We start from the raw sequence: 24,540 nt of genomic DNA on the forward strand, positions 1-24,540 counted from the left end.
GTGTGTTTATGCATGTGTCTCCGCATGTATTTGTTCAAGGGCAATCCCATGTCACCCCGCGCATTTGTGTGCACATGTAAATGCTTAAGTAACCTAACGTCTGTTTGAAAACTGTTTATCTCGCGTGCCCGCTTTAAAAAGGTATAACGTTACACTCCCTTGCTGGCTACAAGCAATGTTTGTTCCTGTTTTTGGGGACGCGTGTTTGTTCCCGCTCGACGTTGAGAGATAAGAAGGTTTTTTTGGGGGGAAAATGGGATTACTTCCCCTCTTCGGGAAAAACTTTCCACCTCTAACTCACGGTTATTTTTATTAACCTAGCAATTTTTAGCCGTCGCCCAGCTAACAGGTTTAGTCGCTTTCGAAAAAGTTCAGCATCCAGACGATCCAGAAACACTCAGTCTGTGTTTCCCCCCTCGCATGCATGCATCCGTCCATGTTGTCTGGCCCGGCCGCCTCAATTGACAGCAGAACAGCAACGGACGCTCATTCAGGAGCCCTGCGAGTCTGTGCCGGCGCGTCCCGCGGCATACAAATGACCCGCGCTGAATGGAAACAAACACTTGGAAATGAACGCTTTAGCCGCATCTTTCAGTGGCCTGCGTTTGTCAGTTCGTGCGTGCAGACGTATGGCATCTGTGCGCAGTATGTGACTGCACGTACGCTATGAAAATGTGTGTGTGAATGATTTGTGCTGAATCAGTGCACGCTGACAGAAAAGTGACCATGCAGGTGAAACGGCAGGGGACGGGAAACGCCATTGTGTCGGAGCAATTGTGCGGCGGCTAAACACTCTGCTGCCCGTTCAAGTGGCGGCGGCGGTGGTGGTGGTGGTGGTGACTGGCAGGGCCGGGCCTCGGGCCTGTGCAGCATATGGCCGGACGCAGGCGGGCAGCACACACCGTCGACTCTCTCTCTCTCTCTCTCTCTCTATCTTTCTCTGTGTGTGTGTGTGTGTGTGTGTGTGTGTGTGTGTGTGTTTTCCAATGTAAAGACGGGAGAGGCCGTCGGTTATCCGGCGCTGGGACTTGAGGATGATTTTTTTTTAAATAGGTCAAGCTGCAGGATGAGGAGGATTTTAACATGCAAAATCTGCTTTTTGCGGCTTTGCCACCGGCTTTTCCCTCAGTGTTTTAAATTCCCCTCGCCCCCGAAAAATACAGTGTCGGCCGATAAATTAACGACTGTTGTGTTACATTTCCAGGCAACCGAAACCTTTCTGTTGAACGAAGAACCCTCCAGAGGTCCTGGGATGCCTGAATGCTTTGTAGTATCAGATTCATACAGGGTATGCATCTTCTATTATTATTATTATTTATTTTTATTTTTTCATGTGTTGGTATTAAATGTGTTATTGAAGTCATTGCTCATTACCATGACTGACAGTCTGTTTTCATGCTCTTGGTAATTGCACCACAATCATAATGTCATTCACAGCTCCCTCTACTCAGCTGCAAACCATTACAATTATTATTTCCACACGCACGTTTAAGAAAGTAGGGGGGGAAGGCAAGAAAGAAAAGAGAAAAAGAAAACGGGGCCTTTGCAACTCCACCGAAGCGCCCTCGCCCCATGGGAGTGGAAATTACGACGATAATGTGCAGCGCGCCCGCTTGTGTAAAACCCCCGGAAAAGGAGCGCGGCGTTAAAGAAAGTCGACGGCTTTTGCAAGAAAAGAAAAGTCCGCCCCGGATGATCGGCGCGATATAGAATGAAATCAGAGGAGATGGGGAGGAGGGTGGAGGTGGTTCTGTGGACGACTGCGATTGTTAATGAGGTGGGAGCCGGTTTTTCTAGGCTACGGTCTTTGTTTCCCCCGGAGTTAAGGCGTACGCCAAGTCTCTCAAAGAGAATCTGGGTTGCTGCTGCGGTATCGTGTGTCTCGGGGTACGGGAATGAACCATTATGGCGGTAATTGAGTCGTACGGGCCGGTACAGGAGAGTTTTGGTGGAGGAGGAGGTGGTGGAGGAGGTGGAGGGTTGTATTGGATTGCGGGGGCAGCAGGTTCAAGAACATCCACGGTGTCCACGTCCAGCTTCTCACCAGGAGGTCTGCTGCCGTCCGGAGCGCGTCATAATCCCCTTCTTCCGATGTCGGGACGTTCCTTGCGCAAATTGTTTGCAACCATTCCGACCTTTGACCCTCTCCAGATGAAGACTTAAAGGGATAGGTCGTTTTGTTTCGCGGTGTTTTTTTTTACGAGGCGCTTATCTTAGATGGGAGTTTGGCACGCCTCTGATTCGGAGCAATGAACCGCCGTGGGTTTAAAACGCCTTTAAAAAAATTAATATAACCGCTCCACCTTGCATTCAGGTGGATTTTATTGACGAGGAACCGACAACGTTGCCCCCGCGCTCCTCGACGCCACCAGACTCCATTGAAAAAAGCTGCAATTTTACTTTTTGCAGATCGCTGGAGTCGCTGCTCTACGTCTTAGTGCCTTTGCTGCTTTAAGACTTTAATGCGGGATCTTAAAATGCTAAAGCTGCACACAAACCGAACTAACTCATGGAGACAGAAGTAAACCAGAACCCCCCGCCCAACCCCCCACCCTCCGTATTTCGCGAGGTAAAAAGAATGTAGTCTGGCAAAAATAACGAGCTCAGAAGGTGTAAGCATTTTCGCCGGGCCTTGTTTTAGTTCTCGAAGCGGTGGTTCTTCACCGTCTGAGAAGGTTCTCGGTCATCCAGGTCGAGGTGCATCCAAGAGACGAGATGAAACTAAAGCAACTGGACTTGTAGGGGTTTCTTGAAGACCGCTTATCCAAGTAGTTTGAGCTGAAGAAGCTGCACAGATGCCTTCAAGCAATTACACAAATCCAGTTGTTTTAGCCTGCGTCTCGGCTGCTCCTGTCTGGTTCTCCGAGCTGGGGTCGTGCACCGAAGCGCCACTGAACATGCCCATGGATAAGTACCTTATACAACCCTGACTTCAAAGAAACCAAACTATCCCTTTGAGAAGTCTAGGGCAGTAAATTTGAGCAAGTTTCCAAAAGAAATCAACTGAAGCGAGACGTAAGAAGAAGAAGAAGAAGAAGAAGAAGTAGAGGAAGGAGGCTGGCAGCAGAAAACACTCGAAACAAACTGATTTATATTGGGAAAGAGTGGAAATACTCTCACGGCACTTGTTTTTCCTTAAGCCAGGAGATTTTGAGGACACAAATTACAAACATGTCTCGGTCGGAAGGGAGATTTCGACGAATTCTCCCAAGGTTGCGGGGAGCCGCTAGTTTAAGCAAAGCCCCCCCCCCCCCCTTTTTGCAACTGCGCTTGCACGTAAACGGTGCCGGAGCCGACATCTGCTCGACCACGCTCGCACTTATCTGCCTCCTGCCGCATCCCCGTCTCCTCAGACAGGTGCGGTATCAGCGGCGATCAGTCGAATCCCTCGTTTCACCCTCGAGTAACCTGCTCCGCACGAAAGCGCCGTTGACGTAGCGGCCTCGAGGCCTCCGACGACGACGACGACAACCGCCGCCGCCGCCTCCCTAAAACGAAAGCCCCCCCGGCTCGGACGCGGCCGCCCAAAATTTGAGCGCCGAGCCGCTGGGTGAAGTCATTACGGCGCTGGCCACTCTGGAGCAGTGGTAAATATGTATATTCGGAGCGTGTGAAAAAGCTGAGCCGCAGCAGACCCACCAACCGTGGCATATGGCTCTACCATGTGTTACTTAATGAGAGATTTACTCACACAGACCACAAAATGTGTGGCTCATTTAAGGAGCCACGGCAGAGGAGCGCTCGTGTTGCATGCAACTCTATAAAGGAGAGGTTTCTGGTCGCCTGTAACCTTTTGCACTTTTTTTAATGGCGGAGCTGGAAACAAAGAAAATCCCTCAAAAGTTGCAGCCTGCGCTTATGAGGTTAACTCACCTGAACCGAAAGGTGTGCGAGCGAGTGTGTGTGTGTGTGTGCTGCAGGGTGTGTCTTGTGTGTTTCATATTAGTCATGTATCATGTTCAGAGAAAGGAATGCCCGCTCTTATAACCCAGCACGGCGGCGAGGTACGGGAGGTTTTGCAGCGTTCGCTCCTGACCGCACACTTTCTCCCTCCCTGCCTCCCCGGGCTCTCTGGCTCTCTGGCTCGGTGGCGCGCACGCCGCGGCCGCATGGTGCAGTAATTGGCCACATTGAGCCCAGATCTCCTTTGTTTCGGCCCCGCGCGGAGGCTTGCGGCGAGAAAATGCACCCGAGCAGTAGGCCTCATAAATCTGCGGGACTCCCGACGTCGGGCAGGCCCAGAAAATTTTCCAGCTCCGCTTCTTTACAATGACTCCCGCCCCAGAACCCCCCCGCCGTACCACCACGTTAGGGTCCAAGCCTTCATGCGCGTCGCTCGCTTCTCCTGAGACGCGGGAGATGCGCCGCCGGTTTTAGTATTTTGATACCGCTGGCGGGCTGTGATTATACGTCTGTCTTCAGCCGTTTGCTAGTTTGCTACTTCATAGTGAACGCTGCAGTGAGCTGTTTGGCTTGGACTCACTTCACTGGCTTTTTAAGCTACAGTTGTGGGTTCCAGACTGGGTCAAGTATGGTTCAGTAAATAAATAGACTTAGCTCCGCGGCCGTGATGAGATGACGCATCGATACGAACGCCTGCAAACGGATTAAAGTATTTCATCCACTGTGCAAACTTATTCTTTTTTAAAAAAAAAAAAAAAGGCCTCGACAAAGTTTCGCAAACCTGACGTGCATTATTAATAGGGGGCGCGCTCACGTGCCAGTTCATTAGGCACGCTAGGGAAAACAAACGCGTTCCGGTCCTGCAGTAAACTTTGCGGGTTGCGGGCGCTCGGCATTTGTTTAAAAGAACAACGGAGCTGTTGATCCCGTGAACCCGTGCTTTTGCGTTTTGGAGGCTGCGGTCTGCGTTTCTATTATATCGACAACAAACACACACACCTCTTCCACAAAACTTGCCACCTCTCTTTGAGTTTAGATTTAGCTTCCAGGAGTGTACCTAATGTTTTGGCGAATGAGTGCATTCTGTCAGTCGGAGGCCTCCTCGCAAGTTTGCACAAGTCTTTTGTATTTCCTGGTGATGCGTTCGCGTGCCCTCCCTCTCTCTCTCTCATCTCGCTGCTGCACCCCCCCCTCCCGATTATTATTAGTTGCGCAAAATAAACGTGGCGTGGCACGGGTCAGCGAACGCAACTGGAGCGTAAAAAAAAAAATTCAAAAACATTTTTGAGGCTCGGGAGAACCGTAAAATGTTTTTCAAAATTTAAATAAAAAATTTAAAAAAAAAGAGAAAAAGGAGGTTTCTAAATCCCGAAAAGTTCCTTTAATAACACCTAGGTGGATTTTAAAATGGAGAGACAAAGAGGGGAGCGATTAAAAAAAAAAAAAAAGAAGAAGAAGAAGAAGAAAAAAAGAAAAAGCCGAGCAGAGAGAGGAGAGAGGAGAGAGGGGAGGGAGACTAAAGTTTTTTCCCTGAAAGTTTGTGCAAGCTTTCACTCTCTAGGCGGGGTTACTGTAAGCTGCAGCAGCATGGAGTGAGAGAAACAGGACGGCGAGCGATTGCAATGCGGCACAATACCGAGCTTCCATCCAACTTAAATAAGCTCTCCAAGTCTCCTTTCTAAAAATAACCATGTACTCCCCGTACTGCTTGACACAGGTAAACTGCCTTCTCTTATTTCATTGTTCTGGTTGACTTCTGTATTCTTGACGCCGGGGTCTTTCTGTCTTTCTTTTTCTTTCTTTCTCCTCTTTTTTTTTATTATTTATTACCGCGTCGCTGTTCTTCTTCTCCTCCTCTCTCTTATTTCTCGTGCGTTTCGCGAGTTGCGTTCACTTGTCTTTTTTTTTTTTTTTCCTTGTCACTCGGGGGCTCGGTTCAAGTTCTCTCCGCCACGCTCGTCCCGTCTCCCGTCTTGTCGCGCGTCTTTTTCACCCCCCCTCCTCCTCCTCCTGCGCACTCACGAGCGCACGCACGCACGCACACACGCTCCTGCGAGGAGGAGGAGGGAGGAGGAGGGAGGGGAGGGGAAGAGGTTAAACTTTTTCTTGCGCGTTTCCATCGCACATGGTTTTTAGGAGAGAAAATGGCGCTTCTCCCGAAATGTATTTCATATTTAAAAAAAAAAAAAAAAGAAGAAGAAGAAGAGGAAGAAGAGGAAGGGGGGAGGTGGTGGACAAAATGACAAGAGAGAAAGACGGGAGTTAAATATTACCAAAGGTTTCTCCGAGTGTCGTCGGGGCCGTGGGGCTTTTTTTTTTTGGTCGCTGTTTTACCCGGGGAGAGGTGGAGTGTGAGCGGGGCGCACTCCGCCGCCTCTGGGGCCGCTTTCATGTGGGACGGAGGCCGGGAGGAGCGAGGAGCTGGAGCTAGTGTGCGCCCTTCTATGTGTGTGTGTGTGTGTGTGTGCGTGTGTGTGTGTGTGTGCAGTCATAAGAACAGTAGAACACCCTGCACGCATCTTCTGAGATTTATTTATTTATTTATTTATTTATTTTCTGGAGTTCTGCATGCATGAGCTGTACCACCAAGTTTTTTTGCACTTGAATGCAACACGTGTGCACATGTGCAGTTTTTATAATAAGAGATGTTTTCTTTTTATTTTCTTTCTTTAAAAAAGAAAAAAGGAAATAAATACGGTTGTGAAATTGTGCGAATTTAATATTTAAAAAGAAACTAAAACAGCTCCCCGTCACGTTTTAATAAGAACAGAAGCGCCGCCAAAATAAAAGCACAAACTCCTGCTCTTCTCTTATTTAAACGTATGTCACATTTGACTAAACCTGCTCTTGTTGTTGTTTCTGTTTCTGTGAAAGGACGTGATCTGGTGCGTCTGAGCTTGAAGCGAGTCGTCCTCCTGCCTGTGTGTGTGTGTGTGTGAGCTCTGACAAAAAAGTTAGATTTTTAACAGGTTTATCTCACACCGGCTGTGCCTCCTTCCTTGTATATATATATATATATATATATATATATATATCTCCCCCCCACGCCTCACTTGTAGGAACTGATCGCGTCCCTGCGCCACGTCGCTTCACGTTTCTCCTCAAATCTTTGCTTTGAGGAGAAGTTGAGGTTTTCGGATCAGCGGAGGAGCTTTTTTAGTTTAGCTTCAGCATCCTCCCTCTCAGGCTCTAAAAGCACCTTTAACACTTTATCGCTACGCCTCCGTGTGTTTCCCAAATTACAAATGAAATCCTTAATTAAAACTGATCCTATATCCTTCATTTACCGTTTAGCATCCAGCCATTACCACGTTAAGCTGGGACTCCCATAAAGCGCTCTCTTGCTTGTTTATCCCTGACAGTCGACTGCCAGGCCTCTGCGTTTCATGTGTAATTTATTTTATTTATTTTTTTATTAAAAGGAGGTTTTTCCTCCCATCACAACGCTCACGCGACGGCTCTGCTACCAGAGGCGGAGAGGATGTTCTGGGCTCCTCTCGTTGCGGGCACCAAGTCTGGTTTCCATTCAGAAACATCAGCAGCTCGGATCGTAACGCCTCGGCCTCGCGTTGACACCAGAAAAAAGAAAGAGAGAGAGATGATTAATTTCCCCTTTTAATTCTTCATTTTATAGAAAGAACTAATAGTGCGTTAACTTCAAAGACTCAAGAGGGGGAGAGAATATAGACACACACACACGTCCTAAAGATCATGATTTGCTCTAAGATGCAAAGACAGGCCTTTCTTTATTCTTTTTTTCTTTTTTTAATCTGTGCAGACGTTTTCTGCAAAAACAAATATTTCCCAGCAGATAATCCTTTAACAAAATGAGCATTTATTTACCTACATAAACCCCCCTCCCCTCCTCAATTTAAGCGGCACCAGAAGCTCATGCAGAAGTAAATGCAGCGCACATGTTTCACATAATGCTAACTTGCAGTGTGTCATTAACCGGGATTAAAAAAAGAAGGACAGAAGCCCGCTCCGCTCTGCTCGAGGCATGAATGCAGCGTTTCTTGTCATTTTCAAAATTTTTTATTTATTTTTTTACATCTTGTCTGCGTGCAAAAAAAAAAAAAACACTCTGACACACACACACACTCCCACACACACACACACACATCCACCAGCATTCCCTTGCAGCTCCGTCTGCAGACGGGAAGGCACATTTTGTTTATTCAATTGCTGTTAATAATTTAAAAACGGAGCTTGGACCTCGGATGCGGCAACAATTGTAAACAATTGAATGAATTATTAACTGTGATTCAAAAAGAAAGAAGACAGAAGCTCGGGACGAGGCGGACGCAAGAGACGGAGAGGAGTGTGTGTGTGTGTGTGTGTGTTGGCTGTGAGGCATTTAGTGTTAGGGATGACAAAATATCTTTACACACACACACATATATATATATTTATATATATACACGTATTTAAATATGTTTTTAATAAATGCATTCAGCTCCTGTTATTTTTACTTCCCCGTGCATTGAAAGCCACATTTACGCCCAAATTTTTATCATAATTACAAAATTTTATAACTTTTTTTATCGCTTTCCCCCCACCTCCAAACACTAAAGCGCCCTCCCCTCCCCCGCTGCCCCCTACCCCTCCCCCGTCTCCTGCACCTTCAGAACCAAACACACTGTTTCACTGCTTTTTGTAAATGTGTTCAGATTTTTATCATTCTTTCTTTTTTTTTTTTAATGTTGTCATCTCAGACTGTTTTCTCTTGGTGCGACGTTTTAACTTATTCCTTCCCTCTGCCACCCCACCCCACTTCCCCCCACTCCCCTCCCCTCCCTATCCCTATGCCCGCCTGGACGCTGACCCCTGCTCTCCTCGCCTCTTAACACCCTCTCGACACTAAAGTATTACCCTACTCACCTTCTAAACAATGCCTTAGTGGTAAGTCCTGTTTAGTCCATATTTATTCAGCATTAGGTGTATGTGTTTTCTTCTTCTTCTTCTTCTTTTTAAAAAAAAAAAAAAAAAAAACATATTCCATATTGAGTGTTTTTTTGTTTTTTTTTCTTTTTGGTGATATTCCTGCAGGGCATGCAAACCTGGACTAACGTGCAGGAAAAGCAGGGTTTTGTAGTTTTTTGCGCAAAAAGTGCAATTTTTTTTTGGAAAGCCATATTTTACCCCCGCGTAAAACGAACAAAAATGGCTGCAGCTCCAACACTTTTTGAAAAAAATTTTATGTATTATTTTTTTGTCTTTTTAATGTTTGCATGTAAAAATCAGATCCTACGTGACTTCGTAAACGTTAAAAAATGTGTCCTCATGCATGGTAAAGTGTCTTCCCTCCTTCATTAAGCATCAACTTCTTATCTGTTTAGGCTAATTATCAAAAAATTTGTTGACTTTAAAGGACCCCATGAAAGAAAAATTTTTCACCCTGGTCTATTTTTACAAACGGTCAAGAAGTTCCTCGAGGTCACAGTCTCGGCTCCGTGACTTACCGCGCTCCCCTCCCCCTTCCTCGTCCTCCTCCTCCTCCTCCTCTATCAGCGCTATATGTTTCTCCAGGAGGATGTATTATATTTTTCTTACGTCACCGCCGGCCGTTATCTCGCCTTATCGGAGCGCCGTGTTTTCACTGAAAATATCAAAGCGCCGTTTAGAGAGCGGCGGTGGAAAAGCATGAGCTCGTTTGTTTTATGTGAAAATCTGATTAAGTTCGTGTAATCAATAGTCGCCGGACTTTGAGACATATTTTTGCCGGACCCCGCATCCCCATCCCTTACACCCCTCCCCTCACTCCCCTCCCCTCCCTCCCCTCCCTCCCTTCCTGCTGTCTCCCTGTCTCTTCCCATGGCCTGGAAAATGAGTTGGAACAGCTGTTCGGAGGATTAAAATCTGATGGAACCGCAGTCTGAATAAACAGAAAAAATGTTGGATTTTTCGGAATTAAAGACACATGCGTGCGCGCAGGAAATGCAAACCCGAAGGTGCCGTCGCATGTCTTTCTGTTGGGTTGCGAGTCTTCGGTCCAAAGCCCTCATCGTGGGTTCACCTCGGCCCCAAACTCGGTTGAGGATGATATCACTGCGGGTTCTGGTTCCGTTTATCGTCCCAATTCTGCATATACGGCCTTAGCATAACTCGGTTAACTCGGATATTTGTGCAGGAAAGTGACATTGGGCCAGTAAGGCACTTTGCTGTTGGCGTCCAGACAGAACCGTTTGATTGGCAGGTGGGGCTCGTCCATTGTGCTCTGTTGCAAACCGAGTTGTGTGTGCGCGCGCACGTGCAATCGGAGCGCGCGACTGGCCGTGCCGCTCCTCTTCGCGGGACACCGGGAGGTCGTAAGGTCAAACGCCTGCCTCTGCGCGGGACGCCGTGTTCCATTTAGACCTCTCGGGCAAGTTACAGACCAATCCATCTGCAAAAGCCGCCGCGATAAGATGGAAAAATATTAAACACGCTCTTTTGCTCGGCTCATTTGCGGCGGCGGCGGTATCAAGGTGCCTCGCCTCCGTCGGCGAGTTCAGGGCTTCGAATGTCGGCTTTCTACACTGGTAGCAAGTTGCAGATCATTTCCATTCTGAGTACATGTTGTATTTCTAAGAGGCTTATGAAAGGTTTCTGTGATTAATGTCTTTGTCACTCATAAATTTTCTGTTTATTGTCAGCCGGTGACTTGGGGGGGGGGGGGGGGGGGGGCACCGTGCGTCAGCAGTGGCAGAATTTACGGCAATTTCAATTTATTTATTTCGCTTTTTTTCGCAAAGAAATTCGCCGCTCTCTTTGGTGGCGGCGGCGGCGGGGACAAAGACGAGAGATGAGCCGGGGTGCATTTTTTTGGCAGCGGGCGATGTAGATTTGAATTAAGTAGCATGTAGTTTTTATCTCGAGCCGCATGCAGAGAGAGAGAGAGACAGAGAGAGAGAGAGAGAGAGAGAGAGAGAGAGGCAGAACCAACTGTGTCTCATTCAATATCGGCACAGCTGTCCCAGCATCCGTGGAGAATGGATTCCTACTGCTATTGCCATGGGAGGCTCCAGCCAAGAAGAATGGGAGGATATCCAGTGTGTGCGCTCATGTTTTAAGAGGAAGGCGAAGAGTTGGGGAGGGGTGGTGGTGGGGGGGGCGACGAATATGCTGGTGTGCGCACATGTCTGCTTCTTTTTTTTTTTTGTGCATGCGTGTGTCATGTCGTCTCCGCCCGCCTCGCTCGCTTTTCCCTTTCGCTCATGTCACCTCTGGCACGGATTAGTCTCTGGCACGACCCCGGCAGCGCCCGTGGGCCCCAAAGTGCGGCTCTGCGGCCGCCGATATGTTGTGCCGTTGCCATGGCGGCACACACACTGGTGCTAAATTACATAATTGAGCTAAAACATACAGAGGAACACGAAATACTTAGTGCACAATATGAGAAAAAGGGAAGAAGAAGAGGGGGGGGGGGGCGGCGGCGGCGACAGAGCAGGGAGGCCCGGAACGAACGGCGAGCACAAAAGGAAGAGATGGCGAGTGTTTGAGAGCGCTGTCGTAAATCAGAATAACAGCGCTGCCATTGTGTGGTTACCTGCAGCGCTGCGGCGGGCAACCTGACGGGGCGGTTGAGGCTGAGAGGTGTTTGGTGAAGGTGGCGCACGTGGCGGTGAATGAAAGAGAAATGTGTGTGTCCGTACGAGAAAGGGTGTGGCGGCTCGAGTTTACACAGATACACCACGAGACACTTATGTTTCCTCTTTCGCCCCCCCCCCCTCGCCCTCCTCCTCCTCCTCCTTTATGGATTTGGGGTTTGCTTTGAATGGATTTCCGTCACAGCTGCCTTACTCTGGAGTGGGTGAAACCTTTGAGGTGCAAAGTGGCGCCTCGTTCTGGGTTTGACGAAGTCCGTCGCAGTCAAACACGCCACCCAGAGATGTTTGAAGACACTTTGTCGAAAACCGCTCCTTCAAGCTCAAGTGGCGTCGACTTCCCGAGGCTCAAAATCAGATTTAAAAAAGCGTTCATTATCCTGCACGGTGAAGCTGCAAGTGACATCCAGGCAACAATAGGCAAGACGCCGTTTTCGAGTGTCTTAATCTGATGTTATCTGTTATATGTAAATTCACGTCTGCAAATTAATTTGAGATCCACGCATCGGTTATTTATTTATTTATTTACTCTGCAGCTACTATAATAACGACTCCGGCAGCCAGAGCTGTCAGCGCCGTGAAGGATTGAACTTAATAAAGTCGCGCTGCCGAGGGCTCGGCGGGAAAAGACGCGGCGCATTTTCCGCCCCGTGTTTGGTTTAGCTTTGTTTCGTGTCTGGAGCCGCCGAGGACGAGCCTGAGAAACGTCTCTCTGAGCGTGCTTTGTTCTCGCGTCGAGCAAATCTGAGCGAGTGCCAGGATCAACACACGTTCGACGAGCGAGTCATCCTCCGCTCTTTCTTATTAATCAACAAGTTTCCTTAAAGAGGCCCGAGGAACCCCGAGGGCTCGAGCTCGCGGGGCCGGGAGCGCTCGTCTGAGTCTGTCACAGGTCGACGGGAATAGATAGAGGGTTGTTGTTGCGGATCATCGACGGGCCCACTCAAGGTCACTCCAGTGTGGGCAATCTGGGCATGTTGTTTGGCCTGTCCTGCCTCCCTGTCTGACCTACATCCTCACTGCACCGGCTAAATATATACAGTAGACCCCTCATTACAAAGCTTCCAGATTAATCTGGATGAAATCTGAGCACCGTTCTCCCTCCCGGTGCGTTTCGACTGCAGCCTCCCTGTGCAGACTTTCCATCTCGATTCAGTCACGCACTCTCCAAAAATAAAGAATTGAAAAATGGCAGATGTGGGCATTCACACAAAAACGCGGCTTTATCAACAGTGCGATAGGAGCTCCAGCCTCGTTCGGCGAACCCATTCAGAAACAAACCGCCTCTCCTCGTGCGGCGCGGTTCGCCTGTTTCAGTCGAGTTCTGACTGAGTGTTACAAGCTAGGGTTTGTTGGGGCCTCATGCATAACGCACCTGCGCACAATTAACGCACATGAAGCACAGGTGTGCATTCCTTCTGGAAGAGAGAAAAAAAAAAACTCACACCCTAATGAATGTGTTGGAGCAGAAGACACTGTACGCACTTAATGCAGTAGAGAGGACAGTGGTTCTTAATCTTCTTTGTCTGGAGTACTTCTACAGTCCTGTCAAATGAACTGTAGTATCCACATGCCCTTATCCAAGTACGGTACTGAACGTAACTGAAACTGAGCTGAAATGGTTATTTATCACCTTTGATTATAAGCATATTTTCTCAAGTTCCTATCTAACTATATCAACACTTTATTGGCTGTATCCTTAGCTAACTATTTAAACCATTTATTTAGTATTTAGACATTCATCTATTTGCTTTAGCTTCAGTATTTGAACACTTTATCCGTTATTCTTAGCCATCTACAGTATTTCAGTGGTTAATCTATGAGCTTAAGTTAATTATTTCAACATTTATCCATAAAGTGAAGCCTTTTCCAGATGTTTATTTGTTCCTTTGTCTATTTATTTCAATCATTTGTCCAGTAAATGTCCATTTTGTTTTAACTTTTATGTATCTGTTGCTATATCGGCCTCATCTGTGACTTTAACTAGCTGGACTGTAGCCATAGCTGAAGTCCCTTGTCGTCTTTCGGCGCTCTTTGACGATGAAAAGCAGAGCGAATCCGTATTTGTTTCTCTGCAAACCTTCATCTGAATGCCAAACTTGTTTTTTATTTGGATCATTACAAAGTTGTTTTGAAAATTGCTCGGCTTCTGTTTTGTCCTTCCTGACGTCCAGAGACGTCGGATTCATAGAACCCAAGTTACATCCGTAACTCCTAGTTGCTTGAGGCTACTCCGTCTCGGCGGCAATGGTTGCTCCCATAGACTGTATGAAAAATGGACGCCATGACAGCTCCTCAAAAGTTATTATAACTGTAAACCTTGTAAAATGGCGTCCATTCAAGACTGCAAGAGTGCACGCTTTGCTTTAACAGTCAGTGACAAGTAGTTCAAAAAGAGCTGGAGTTGCAGCTACTCTCCAGAACACGTCTAATAAAAATGTACCGCATTATACGTTTAACAGAAGGTTTATAACACTCTTGTACGTGTTTGCACAAAGAACATCTGTGTTTTGGAATCTGAAATGTCGTTAACCCTTTACAACCGAAATTTTTGCCAACGGCTCGTTTTTTCCTGCACTTCATTCATAGAACCCAAGTTACATCCGTAACTCTTCCGCCGCTCTCCTAGTCGCTGTAGGCTGCTCCGTCTCCGCGGCAATGGTTGCTCCCGTAGACTGTATGAAAAATGGACGCCATGACGGCTCCTCAAAAGTTACGCCAAAGCATGTGGAGGTCCCCCGGTGGCTGGCTGCGTTATAGGTCATAAGCTCCACCTCCTCCATGTTAGCGGATGGGCCGAACTAAAACACTAAACTAGACGTCAAATACATTTTTTTGAAGATGGTTTCTGTAATTTTAGATAGTTATTGAGTTAGTTAAAATGCTTTTAGTTAGTCATTTGTTGCTATAGAAACAGGATGCCATATCGTGAGGTTTAACAATTGCCCTGACAAACGCACAGATAATTAGCATAGTGTGAACTCGCTTGACAAGGTCTTGATTATAGTGGGCGTTCATTTACATGTGCCACTCCCGGACTGTAGCGGTAATCTAGGGTTACCACTGACTTGATATGTGGATATATATATATATATTAATCTACATTCTTTGCGTGCGTCTCATCGCAACTGCGGAAGTACCCCCAAGCGACAAGTTATTATAGGAAGTCGGCAACACACACATTCAGCAATTAATTTATGGCGCTTCTTGTGTTCCTTTCCATACATGAATTTATTACCGTGCAAATGAGACGCGTCTGCACACCTGGCGAAGCCTGGGGGACGTAATTGCAATCACTTGTAGCTACACGGAGGACAAAGACTTCATCTAGGCCCGGTTAATCGAGAGGAGGCGGCGGCGGCGGCGGTAATGGTGGAATGACATCGCGCGGTGACGCCACTGCATTATGTCATAGCCTTCATCATCTTTTTCTCTGCTTCTTTGGCTTTCCTCTGAGCAGAGGAGGGATAAAGAGGCATTGATTGGCTCGGCTGATTGTACCGCAAATTTCCCGAGGCTTCCTTTCATCACCGCGCCGCATTACCTCATGCTCCAGCGGCGGCAGAGCAGTCCTAGGTAGGCTGATCCGGTGACCATGCATGAGCGTAATTCACTTCAGCCATTTAGCAGATAGGATTATGCAGCGGTCCGTGACTCTAGCTTAGCGTCGAGAATTTGAGATCTGCTTCTCTTCCCCTTTTCCACGGGAACCTGGTTTCAGAGTTGTGATTGGCCTTAATATCGGGCATTTATTGGGTTAATGTTGGAGGGAAAATCTTTTCCTGTCTTGGGGGTGGGTGGAGGAACGTTGACGCTCGGAGGCTTATGAACCCGCAAGTCAAACAGTAATGAAAACAGTTGTGACCTGATTTCAAGAGCCGGGGAAAAAAGACAGAGTAGAAAGGGGGAAGGAGGATTTTAAGACGCAGACAAAGAATTACTATCCGAGGTTGACAAAGCGTCGTGCTTTTGTTTCCCTCATTCCTCGTTCTTTGCTTTCTTTCTGACTCCTATCTTGCGTTCCCTTTCATTTCCTCCTGTTACCTTCCCCGTGTTTCTGTCTGTGTATCTAATTCGGCCACCCCGTCCGGCAAGGAATAGCTGTCACCCCAGGGAACAAAGCACCAGAGCTCGCTCTTCGGAGCAGGAAGCTGGCACACGGCCAAGGGTGGAAAATCTATACTCGGTTGCATAATATAACATATCTTTACCTCAGATGAACTCCGAGGAGGCCTGGCAGCTGTGAGCAAACAGAGCTGGAGGGCGGGAGTTTGTGTGTTATTAACCGACTCTGTTGGCGTGGAAGTGTCGGTGTGTGTGTGTGTGTGCGTCGGGTATGAGTGCGCGCTCTATGCTCCTCGTAACTTGTGTTTGCTGGCCCGGTGCTAAGGGCCCGAGGCTGTGTGAGACCCCCAGTGCAGTAGAGTCAAATAGATCTTTGAATTAAAAGAAAAAAGAGCGGAGAGTAGAGTGCAGTAGAGGCAGCCGAGGCCAAGCAGGGCTCAGGGTTAAACTCAAACACAACTTTGTGGCTTCTCCTTTCGCTCCAGCCAGCCAGTAACTACTATCCCAACTACAGCTGCAGCGTGCCCTGTGATATAAACTTTCTGCTCTGTTTAGGCTCAGAGAAATGGCTCCGGGATTAGTGTGCGTTACATGGAAAGTTGTATATTTGACTGGAAAATTCAGTCCACGGCGAGGAGGATTTCATGCCCCCTGCTAAAATACAAAACGCAGATGGTGCAGATTAATCGGCGAGCCCGCGGAGAACGGACAACCTCTGCTCTTCAAATACTCACCGCTACAGTTTATAAACCCCCTCCCCCGCCGCGCTCGCGTCCGAGTCACCTACGTATCCCGACAATCGAGACGTCTAGCCGCGTCCGTCGCAGGCCGGGGGCTCTTATTGTGACGTGAACGCCCGCAACCACCCGTAACGGAGACGTGGCTACTTCCGTGGCTTAGCAGCCGCTGTCACTCTCCCCGCGACGTCTTGAGGCAAAAAAAAAAAAGCCCGGGCGAAACTTAAAACTGGCCTCATTACGGTCATCATCTGGAATAAAGCGCAATCATCTCCACCACCTGTGGCAAGCTGCGGTTTAAGGAGAAACTCTCACGCCGCCTTATGGACCTGTCCGTTTCGCCTCGCATATCAATTCCTGCACATTTATTCTATTCATTATTTCTTTTTTCCCCCCTTCTCTCTCTCTCTCTCTCTCTCTCCATCTGCACACCTGAACGCTAGCATTTCCAAACCAGAGTTAAGGCTCATATGGGGACCACAAATTGAGTGTATGTTGCAGCCAGACGGTTGAGATTTACGATGGAAGCGGATAGGGATGGTGTGGGCGGGTATGCAGAGGTGCACATTATGGGCCTCCTCTTCTTTTTTTTTTTTTTGGTGTTTTTTTTTCCTTTTTAATACTTCTTCGAAGAGGTCGTATTCTTCCTCTTTTGCTTCCTAAAGATTATAGACAGAAATAAAGCACAAAGAGAGAGAGAGAAAAAAAAAAGAGAAGGGACGGGAGAGAAGAGAGAGGGAAATGGGCGGGAATGAAAGAGGCCATAGTCTGTGTTGTAAATACAGTAGACTGGGGAGCATTCCACGTCCTTTTTTATTTTTTATTTCTTCCAACCCTGCACGATTTGTTTGATTTACTCTCTATCAATCAGCGGAGGATGTATTTAAACGAGCTCGAAGTATATTTGAGAAAGCCTCTTTATGGCCGAGGCTGTTTGCATTCTCCTTTTACTTTCCCTGGAAGCGGGCCGTGATTAAAACAGACGATATAGGCGTATTGTGTTTCCTGGGGGATTGGAAGGAATGCAAATGCATCATAACCATATTATACCAGTTAGGAGCGGTGCGCGTTGCCAAGCCTCTGGATACAGTAGAGAGTAGTCGCTCCAAAGAGTCCCCGCAAAAGAGCCAGGATCCCACAACTGCAACAACAGGAGAGGACATTTGACACCGCTGGACTATATTTGACATTTCACAGGATATGCGCGGGGCTGAGGCCTTTTTCGCAGAGCGAAACTTGACAGAGGAAACCCCGAAAAAGAAGTCTTCCTGCGCGTACGTGCGTTGAGCGCCGCAGAATCCGTTTGGCATTTTGTGTTTGTGAGGGAAGCATGTTGCTGGTGGGACTTTGGCCTGCACAATCCCTCCTCTGTTAAAACAATGCGGCAGTTGTCCTCCCTAACCTAATTACTCCCTCCAGGGGGAGAAAGGCAACAGCACCAAATCCCATAGTTAGGAGCTCTGATCTGTAAGAAAAGGCCTCATTCATTTCTCTCCCCTCCTTCCACCGCCTCATGCACCGACACACACACACACTTTTTCTATTTTTCACCGCGATCGGGTTTGGCCCCGGCTGAGGCTAATTACGCTCTAATGCATCCTGATATTCCTCCTGATGTGTGTTTTCCTTGCCGTCTTTTTTTTTTTTTTTTTTATTGTTGTTGTGACGGCGAGGACACGATTGCGTCTAAAGGTTGCGTCGTAATGACACGCGGCCGTGAGCTCAGCGTTGTAAACCGTTCTAATTTTGAATGGTTCACGTGTGAAATGGCGTCCGTTCAAGACTGCAAACGTGCACGCTTTGCATTAACAGTCGAGTTGCAGCTACTCTCCAAAACACGTCTAATAAAGGGTAAAAATAAAAGAAAATCTACCGCACTATACGTTTAACATAAGGTTTATAACACGACATAATATCTCCCGAACTTCTTTGACCAGTTCACCAAGAACTCTTGTATGTGTTTGCACAAAGAACATCTAATCCTGTGTTTTGGAATCTGCAATGTCGCTAACCCTTTACAACCGAATTTTGTTGCTAGCGGCTCGTTTTTGTGCACTTCATTCATAGAACCCAAGTTACATCCGTAACTCTTCCACCGTTCTCCTAATCGCTGTAGGCTACTCTGTCTCTGCGGCAATGTTTGCTCCCGTAGACTGTATGAAAAATGGATGTCATGACGACTCCTCAGAAGTTATGCCAAAGCACGTGGCGCTCCCCCTGGTGGCTGGCTGTGGTATAAGGTCATAAGCTCCGCCTCCTCCGTGTTAACGGATGGGACTTGGGACGCACTAAAACATTAGGTAGTCGAGTTAGTTGTAATGCATTTAGTTAGTCATTTGTTGCTGTTGTTTTTGTGCACTTTGTGTTTCCGTAATTACGATTGCGAAAGCGAACAAATGCGTTTTCTCAAAGCTGAGACGTCGCGCTTTTAAAGCCATTACGGTAATTCCGCTTACGCCTCTCTCGGAAGGTTGTTAAACTCTTGTAACGTGCAGGAAATGTAAATAACTGCAATATATTCAAGGTTCGAGGTTATTTTGGGAGTAAAACGTGCAAAAGCACCTACTCCCAAAACCGTTTTATCGTCAAAATAAGCAAAAATAAAAGTCCAGGTGGACGTTTGGAGGCTACGCACAATCAGCTAGGTGTCATAAAGCATTTATTACATGTTTACAGATGCTAATCTTAAAATTGGAAGTACAACTTGGTATCAATCATTCATTTCTACGTCTGCCCTTTGTTTTGCTTTTTCTCACCCTCCCTAACTACTCGTCTTTCATCACCGCCCGCCATCACTTACTGGCACGGCGCAGGCTTTTGAAAACTTTATTATAGCGACTTCAGACGAGGAAGTCCGCATAGGAAGAGGGGAAAGGTGTGTGTGTGTGTGTGTGTGTGTGTGTGTTAGCGCATTGGCCATAAAAAGGAAAGGCTGTTAAAATCTTAAGTTCTCCGTCAACCAACCTGTTTGGTTTCTGTTTATTTGCCTCGCCTTCTCTCGGGAAGATTAGAACAGCCATTGTGTGGAGGCTTGGGAAATAAGGCTCCGAAGTTTATATTTGGAGATTGTTGCGGTGCTGCGCTGTTGGTTTAGACTGCCGGGGGTTTAGACGTCTCTGTTTGTTTATGTGGAGAAAGAAAAATTCCGTTTATTGCCACCGAGACGGGAGATTTCTTTCGCTGTTCGCATTTGCTCGCGTTTGTTTTATTAAACGGTTGAAATTTATGGAAACCTTTCACATCACCCCTTGGTAGCCTCAGGGACACCACATGGTTGCCGGTGCTCCTGGGGGCATATAAGGAGACAGGAGTGTTTGTGCATATGTGCGTCTGGTCGTGCAGTGTTTGTCTTAGGTCCTAGCTCCTTTCCTGTGGTGTGTGTGTGTGTGTGTGTGTGTGGGCTCTAGTCCGTCCGGCTTGTGTGGACCCTGCGCCCTACGGCAGAAGCGGAAGCTCTGCTTTAACAGCATTAGCAGGGCTCTTCCTTCAGCCTCCAGCCCACTTTATTAACCCTATCACTGTCCCCACAAATCATGTTGTCGTCCGTTTTATTGGCCTCTCAGAGCTTTTGTTTGACAGATCTTTTGTCCTCTGTTGCCTTTAACTCTTTAGGTCCTTTCTCTATTAAATCTATTACCCTTTCCTTGTTTATTCACAACCCAGTCGATGGCAGCCTCGATTGACTTTTATCACATTATTAACCCTGTCGTTTACTTGAAGCCGGGCCGAAGATCGGTAAAGATCTGCCCGGAGGATCAAACCAAATGGTTTCTCCCTGGCTTTATGAAGCAGTAGTGGTCATTCACGTCACCAGAGCGCTGTTGAGTTGGTTTTGTTAAAGGGGAATTATCGTTTTTCACAACCTGGACCTTATATCCGGCATAAAATACGATCGTTTACTCACCCATATAACTTTGGTGTCATTTTGGAGTCATTCAGGAGATATTTAGATCTGCGTATATCCATATAGTGGGAGTGACTGGGGCACCGAAACGCAGCCTCTAAATGACGCATTATCTGCCACGAAACTTGTTCATTTCACCAATATTTTGTTATGATACGCAAGTGCTATTCCCCGTTGAATCTGGAGTTACCTGTTATCTATTCGCGGACGTGCAGCAGTTTGTTGTTCTTTGGCCAACTGTTCCTCTCTCTGCCTCCGCATCCTCCTTTCAACAAACTCAGAGATGACATAATCCAGGTCAGAGGTTAGTAGGCAATCTACAGACCCCAGATGATGATAACAGATAACTCCGGACTCAACAGGGAATAGCACTAGCGTACGATAACAAAATATTGGTGAAATGAACCAGTTTCGCGGCAGATAATACGTTATTTAGAGGCTGCGTCTCGGTGCCCCAGTCACTCCCACTATATGGATATACGCAGATCTAAATATCGTCCGAACGACTCCAAATGACACCAAAGTTATATGGGTGAGTAAACGATCGTATTTTATGCCAGAAATAAGGTCCAGGTTGTAAAAACGGTAATTCCACTTTAACAACAAAAATGGCTGCCATCGGAAAAGCAAGCTTTTTTTTAGATTTACGCCTTTTTAGGACCAATAGTTAACAGCAACTAAAGCATATGTCACATAATTCGTTCTTCTGATTGGTTGTAGGGCTAGCCAGTTGTGTTAAGGTGTTTTGTTTTCTTTGTATCGGTTGAAATACACCATAAAACTCAACTTGGGGGGGTTAGGCGGTTACTCAAGGCACCTCAGCCATATACCTGGTGGGATGCAAACCTGCTTCCTTAGCCTCTACACCACCACTCCCCCCTTATATATATGATAGCTTGCTATTAGCTATGCCAGGTTAACCCCTCGTTACTCTCCAGCTCTAATAAGGGGCTGCATTTTTTTTATCTTTAGACTTTTCTTTGCGACGATGCCTCATTTCTGCAAACGTTTCAACAAATGGAAATGTAATACGACTAATTGCGAGAGTTCATTTTTTTCCCTTTTCCCTCTCCTCCTTTACGCCCTCGTTCTTTGTCTTTATCCTATTCTTTTCTTTTTGCCAGGAGATGTCCTTCTTTATCAGGGCTCGTACAGACACATACGACCACACCTCTGTGAAATATTCGCCCCTGGTCGGAGCCTTTTTTTTTTTTTTTTTTTTTTCCTCGACCTGAGGAAGGCACGAAACAAAGCCGGCGAGCTCCGCGTTTCGCCTCTTTCGCGACCCGTACGCGCATCAGAGTGTAATTAAGAACTTACGGCTACGGCTTAAGGTTGTGGCCCGTTTAGGCATAAACGTACAGAAGACAAAAAACAAAAAAAAAAATAGATATATAGACGGGAGGCCGTGAGGGGTTGGGTGCGCACAGACGTGGAGGGTGAGACAGTGGGGGTTGTGAGTAAGTGATGGCGGCGGAGCATTTGCATAAAGGGCAGGGCAACATGCCCAATGGTGGAAGAGGTTGGCATCACGCCTTTCAGACTGGCAGAGAGGGAAGACTGGAGAGAGAGAGACAGAGAGCGAGGGGGGGGGTGTAGTCAATAGTGCATCCCTTGTTCAGAAAGAGGAGGTCCCTAGCTGTTGGCAGGAGAGCAGGCTAAATCTCTAGTTTGATTGTGTGCTAGATTGCCCCTTTATTTGTGTGATTGCAAAGCGTTCAACACTGCATTAGTAGTGGGCTTTACTTTCCCGGAGCCTTTATTCAGGAGGGAGTTTTTTTTTTATTCCCCCCCCCCCCCCCCCCTGCCTTGGCCTGCGCCGTGATTGTCGCTAACACATATGTCTCAGAGTTTAGATTGTGTGCAATCAGCGCATCGGGGCGATCTGGGAAAGTTTCTGACCTGTCTTGTTTTACAGAGGCTCCCCGTTTCGTCCGCAAGCCCGCCCCTCCCCCGCACCCACCACCCCGAACACGCCAAAGTTAACGGCGCTGTTGATTTAACTCGACGCCGCATGTAGATGTAATTTCTAAGATAAATACAGGCCGGAAGACGAACAACCGCGGAGAGGCAGCCAGCGGCTTTTTTTGTCCGTGTGTGTGTGTGTATGTGTGTGTGTTTCTTACCTTCTGTTTCTCAGAGCCACAACACTGCTGTTCCCCTCGTGCCGGCTGTGGTTGCGGCGATGCGACGGTGGCGTGGACAGAAAAGGGACAGTTATTTAGTCTGGGGCGAGTCTTTTTTTTCTCTCTGTCCGTAAACAATGCACACGCAGCCTTATCGTTCCCCACATTGCTGGCCGCCCGCAGAGATGCCTGCAAACTCACTGCGGCCGTAAACCTCAACAACCCCTTCTCTTTTAGAGCTCTGTGTGCGCGCCCATTAACGGCGGCCGTGGGAGTTTGCGCTGACTTTTATATCGTGGAATAAAATCCGAAGGAATTCCGTGTTTAAATACGTGACTGTGGCGGAGCCGGCGAGGCCGCCTGCGCCGGTTCCCACCCGAGAAACGACCTCATTACAAGTAAAAAGATGATTAATTAAAAGTATGGCGAATATACACTTACATGCCAGTTCATTAGGAGTGAAAATGAATGAAGTCCTAAAGTGGGGTTGCCAAAATAATAGAAACGAGCGCAATTCGACAATACTACAACCTTCATGAGGCTAAGACTTAGTTCAGGACATTAAAATGTTTTCACTAGTGTACCTAATGAACTGGCAAGTGAGTGTATATCTTAAAATAATACAAAAATTATATATATATTACAAAAAATCAATCAAAGCAATACGTAAGCTTCATTTTACCATCGAATATAGATTCAAATGGCATTTTTTTAACAGGTGTAAATCTTGATTTGAAAAATAAATAGTAAATGCATCTGACAAGAGCAAAGTAGAGTAAGAAAACTGGGTAAAACTCAAATAAAATTCTATTTCTCTTTGTGCAAACATCATATAACTTCACTGAAGAGCTGCAGAGGGATGATATAGAATATACGTACAGGTTTTGAAGTCTGTTTAAAAACAATACTCGTATTCTTGTGACTTTAACTTGCCGTTCTCACTCATTTGGGGCATCAAGAGACGCCTTAAATTAAGTGACAGTCTTTGTTGGAATCGTTAAAAGCAATTTATTACATTACGTTTAGGTTTTACGTAAAATCCGCGGATGTTTCGGTCGCAGCGCCGCCCCCCAAATTACGATGCATCATCTCCTTGCAAAAAAAGTAAAATAAAAAATCATATCAAGACATTTTAACCTTATTTTTCTTGTTTTTTAAAACTGTTTCTGCACAAATTCATTAAGAAACAACACTTTTGTGTGCACATACCGCTGCAAACCTAAATTAATTTGGGTTGGGAGGCTTTGCACAACACCATATGAGCAATAATTCCCCCAAAACTACATTCAGTATTTCATTAGCTGCAGTTTTACCACTTGCACAAGATATATACCGCTTATATACACACACAGGCAAACAACCAAGCTCCATGAAATGGGCCGTTCAGTGACACTTTCAAGTAAGAGCCTGAACGCATTTCATTAAAGGTTTAGAGTTCTTTTAAATACGAATCGGCCCGTTTTTATTAGCAGTCCTCGGGCAGCTCAACGAGGAAACGCTAAGAGGAAAACGCTTTATCCACTTGATTTATTGAACGCCGTTGAAACGCTGGAGGTTTTGCATAAACCGCAGGCTGTGATTGCGTCTCTTCCATTGGGAAGGAAGCTCTTAATGGAAAGTGAGAACGAGGGGAACTTAAAAAAGTGTGAATGCATCCGAGGAGGTAAAACGGGACGAGACCTGACATCTTAAGGAGGTGATTATTAATGTTTTTCAGCGCTGATCAGAATCAGAGGCGTGACTGAAGGCGACATATATATCATAACGGCGTAAGCGACACCAGCCGAGAGGCTTTGAGGAGCGCTCGTAAATCCACCAAACGTCGTGTGTGCACCTGGTGGAGGGAGGATGGAGACGCAGCTGTATCACTCTCAAACCACACCGAGATCAAACGTCACAGGAGCGTTTTTTCCAAAAAAAAAAAAAAAAGATCGTAAAGCTGAGTGTAAATTGTGATCTCGGTTTCAGAAAAACAAGAGAGGGGTTTCAGGGGGGAGCTGCATGCAGTCGGGGTTTACCTCCGCAACCAGCGCCGCCGTTCTGCTCGAGTGCTTTATCTGCCTCCGGTTTGAAAACACAATTGTTTCAGCTCACTTTCTTTTTCCAACAGTGTGTGAAAGGCTGACTTTGGCATTTCGCACTCGTCTCCCTGAGAAGTGGAGTAAAGCCCTACAGCTTTGCTAAGCGGCAAGTTAACACATGAACCTGAAGATCCCCTT

At 46.8% G+C, this 24,540-nt stretch overlaps 1 protein-coding gene across 5 annotated transcripts in view; it reads left to right on the forward strand.

Moving 5' to 3' along the window:
• The first annotated feature begins 1,224 nt into the window (after positions 1 to 1,224).
• The window catches only part of nfixb (nuclear factor I/Xb), a 136,457-nt gene continuing 113,141 nt past the window's right edge, over positions 1,225 to 24,540 (forward strand). For 4 of the 5 annotated variants that reach the window (XM_084571247.1, XM_084571250.1, XM_084571249.1 and 1 more), the window contains exon 1: positions 1,225 to 1,288. In XM_084571247.1, the coding sequence (XP_084427373.1) occupies positions 1,253 to 1,288 (36 nt within the window). In that variant the 5' untranslated portion in view covers positions 1,225 to 1,252. Of the gene's footprint in view, positions 1,289 to 4,440; positions 5,621 to 24,540 lie in introns of those variants that run through there. The other variant, XM_084571248.1, reaches the window with a different exon arrangement.

Source organism: Chelon labrosus (genome assembly GCF_963514085.1).
Source record: "Chelon labrosus genome assembly, chromosome: 21".
Lineage (NCBI taxonomy): Eukaryota > Metazoa > Chordata > Actinopteri > Mugiliformes > Mugilidae > Chelon > Chelon labrosus.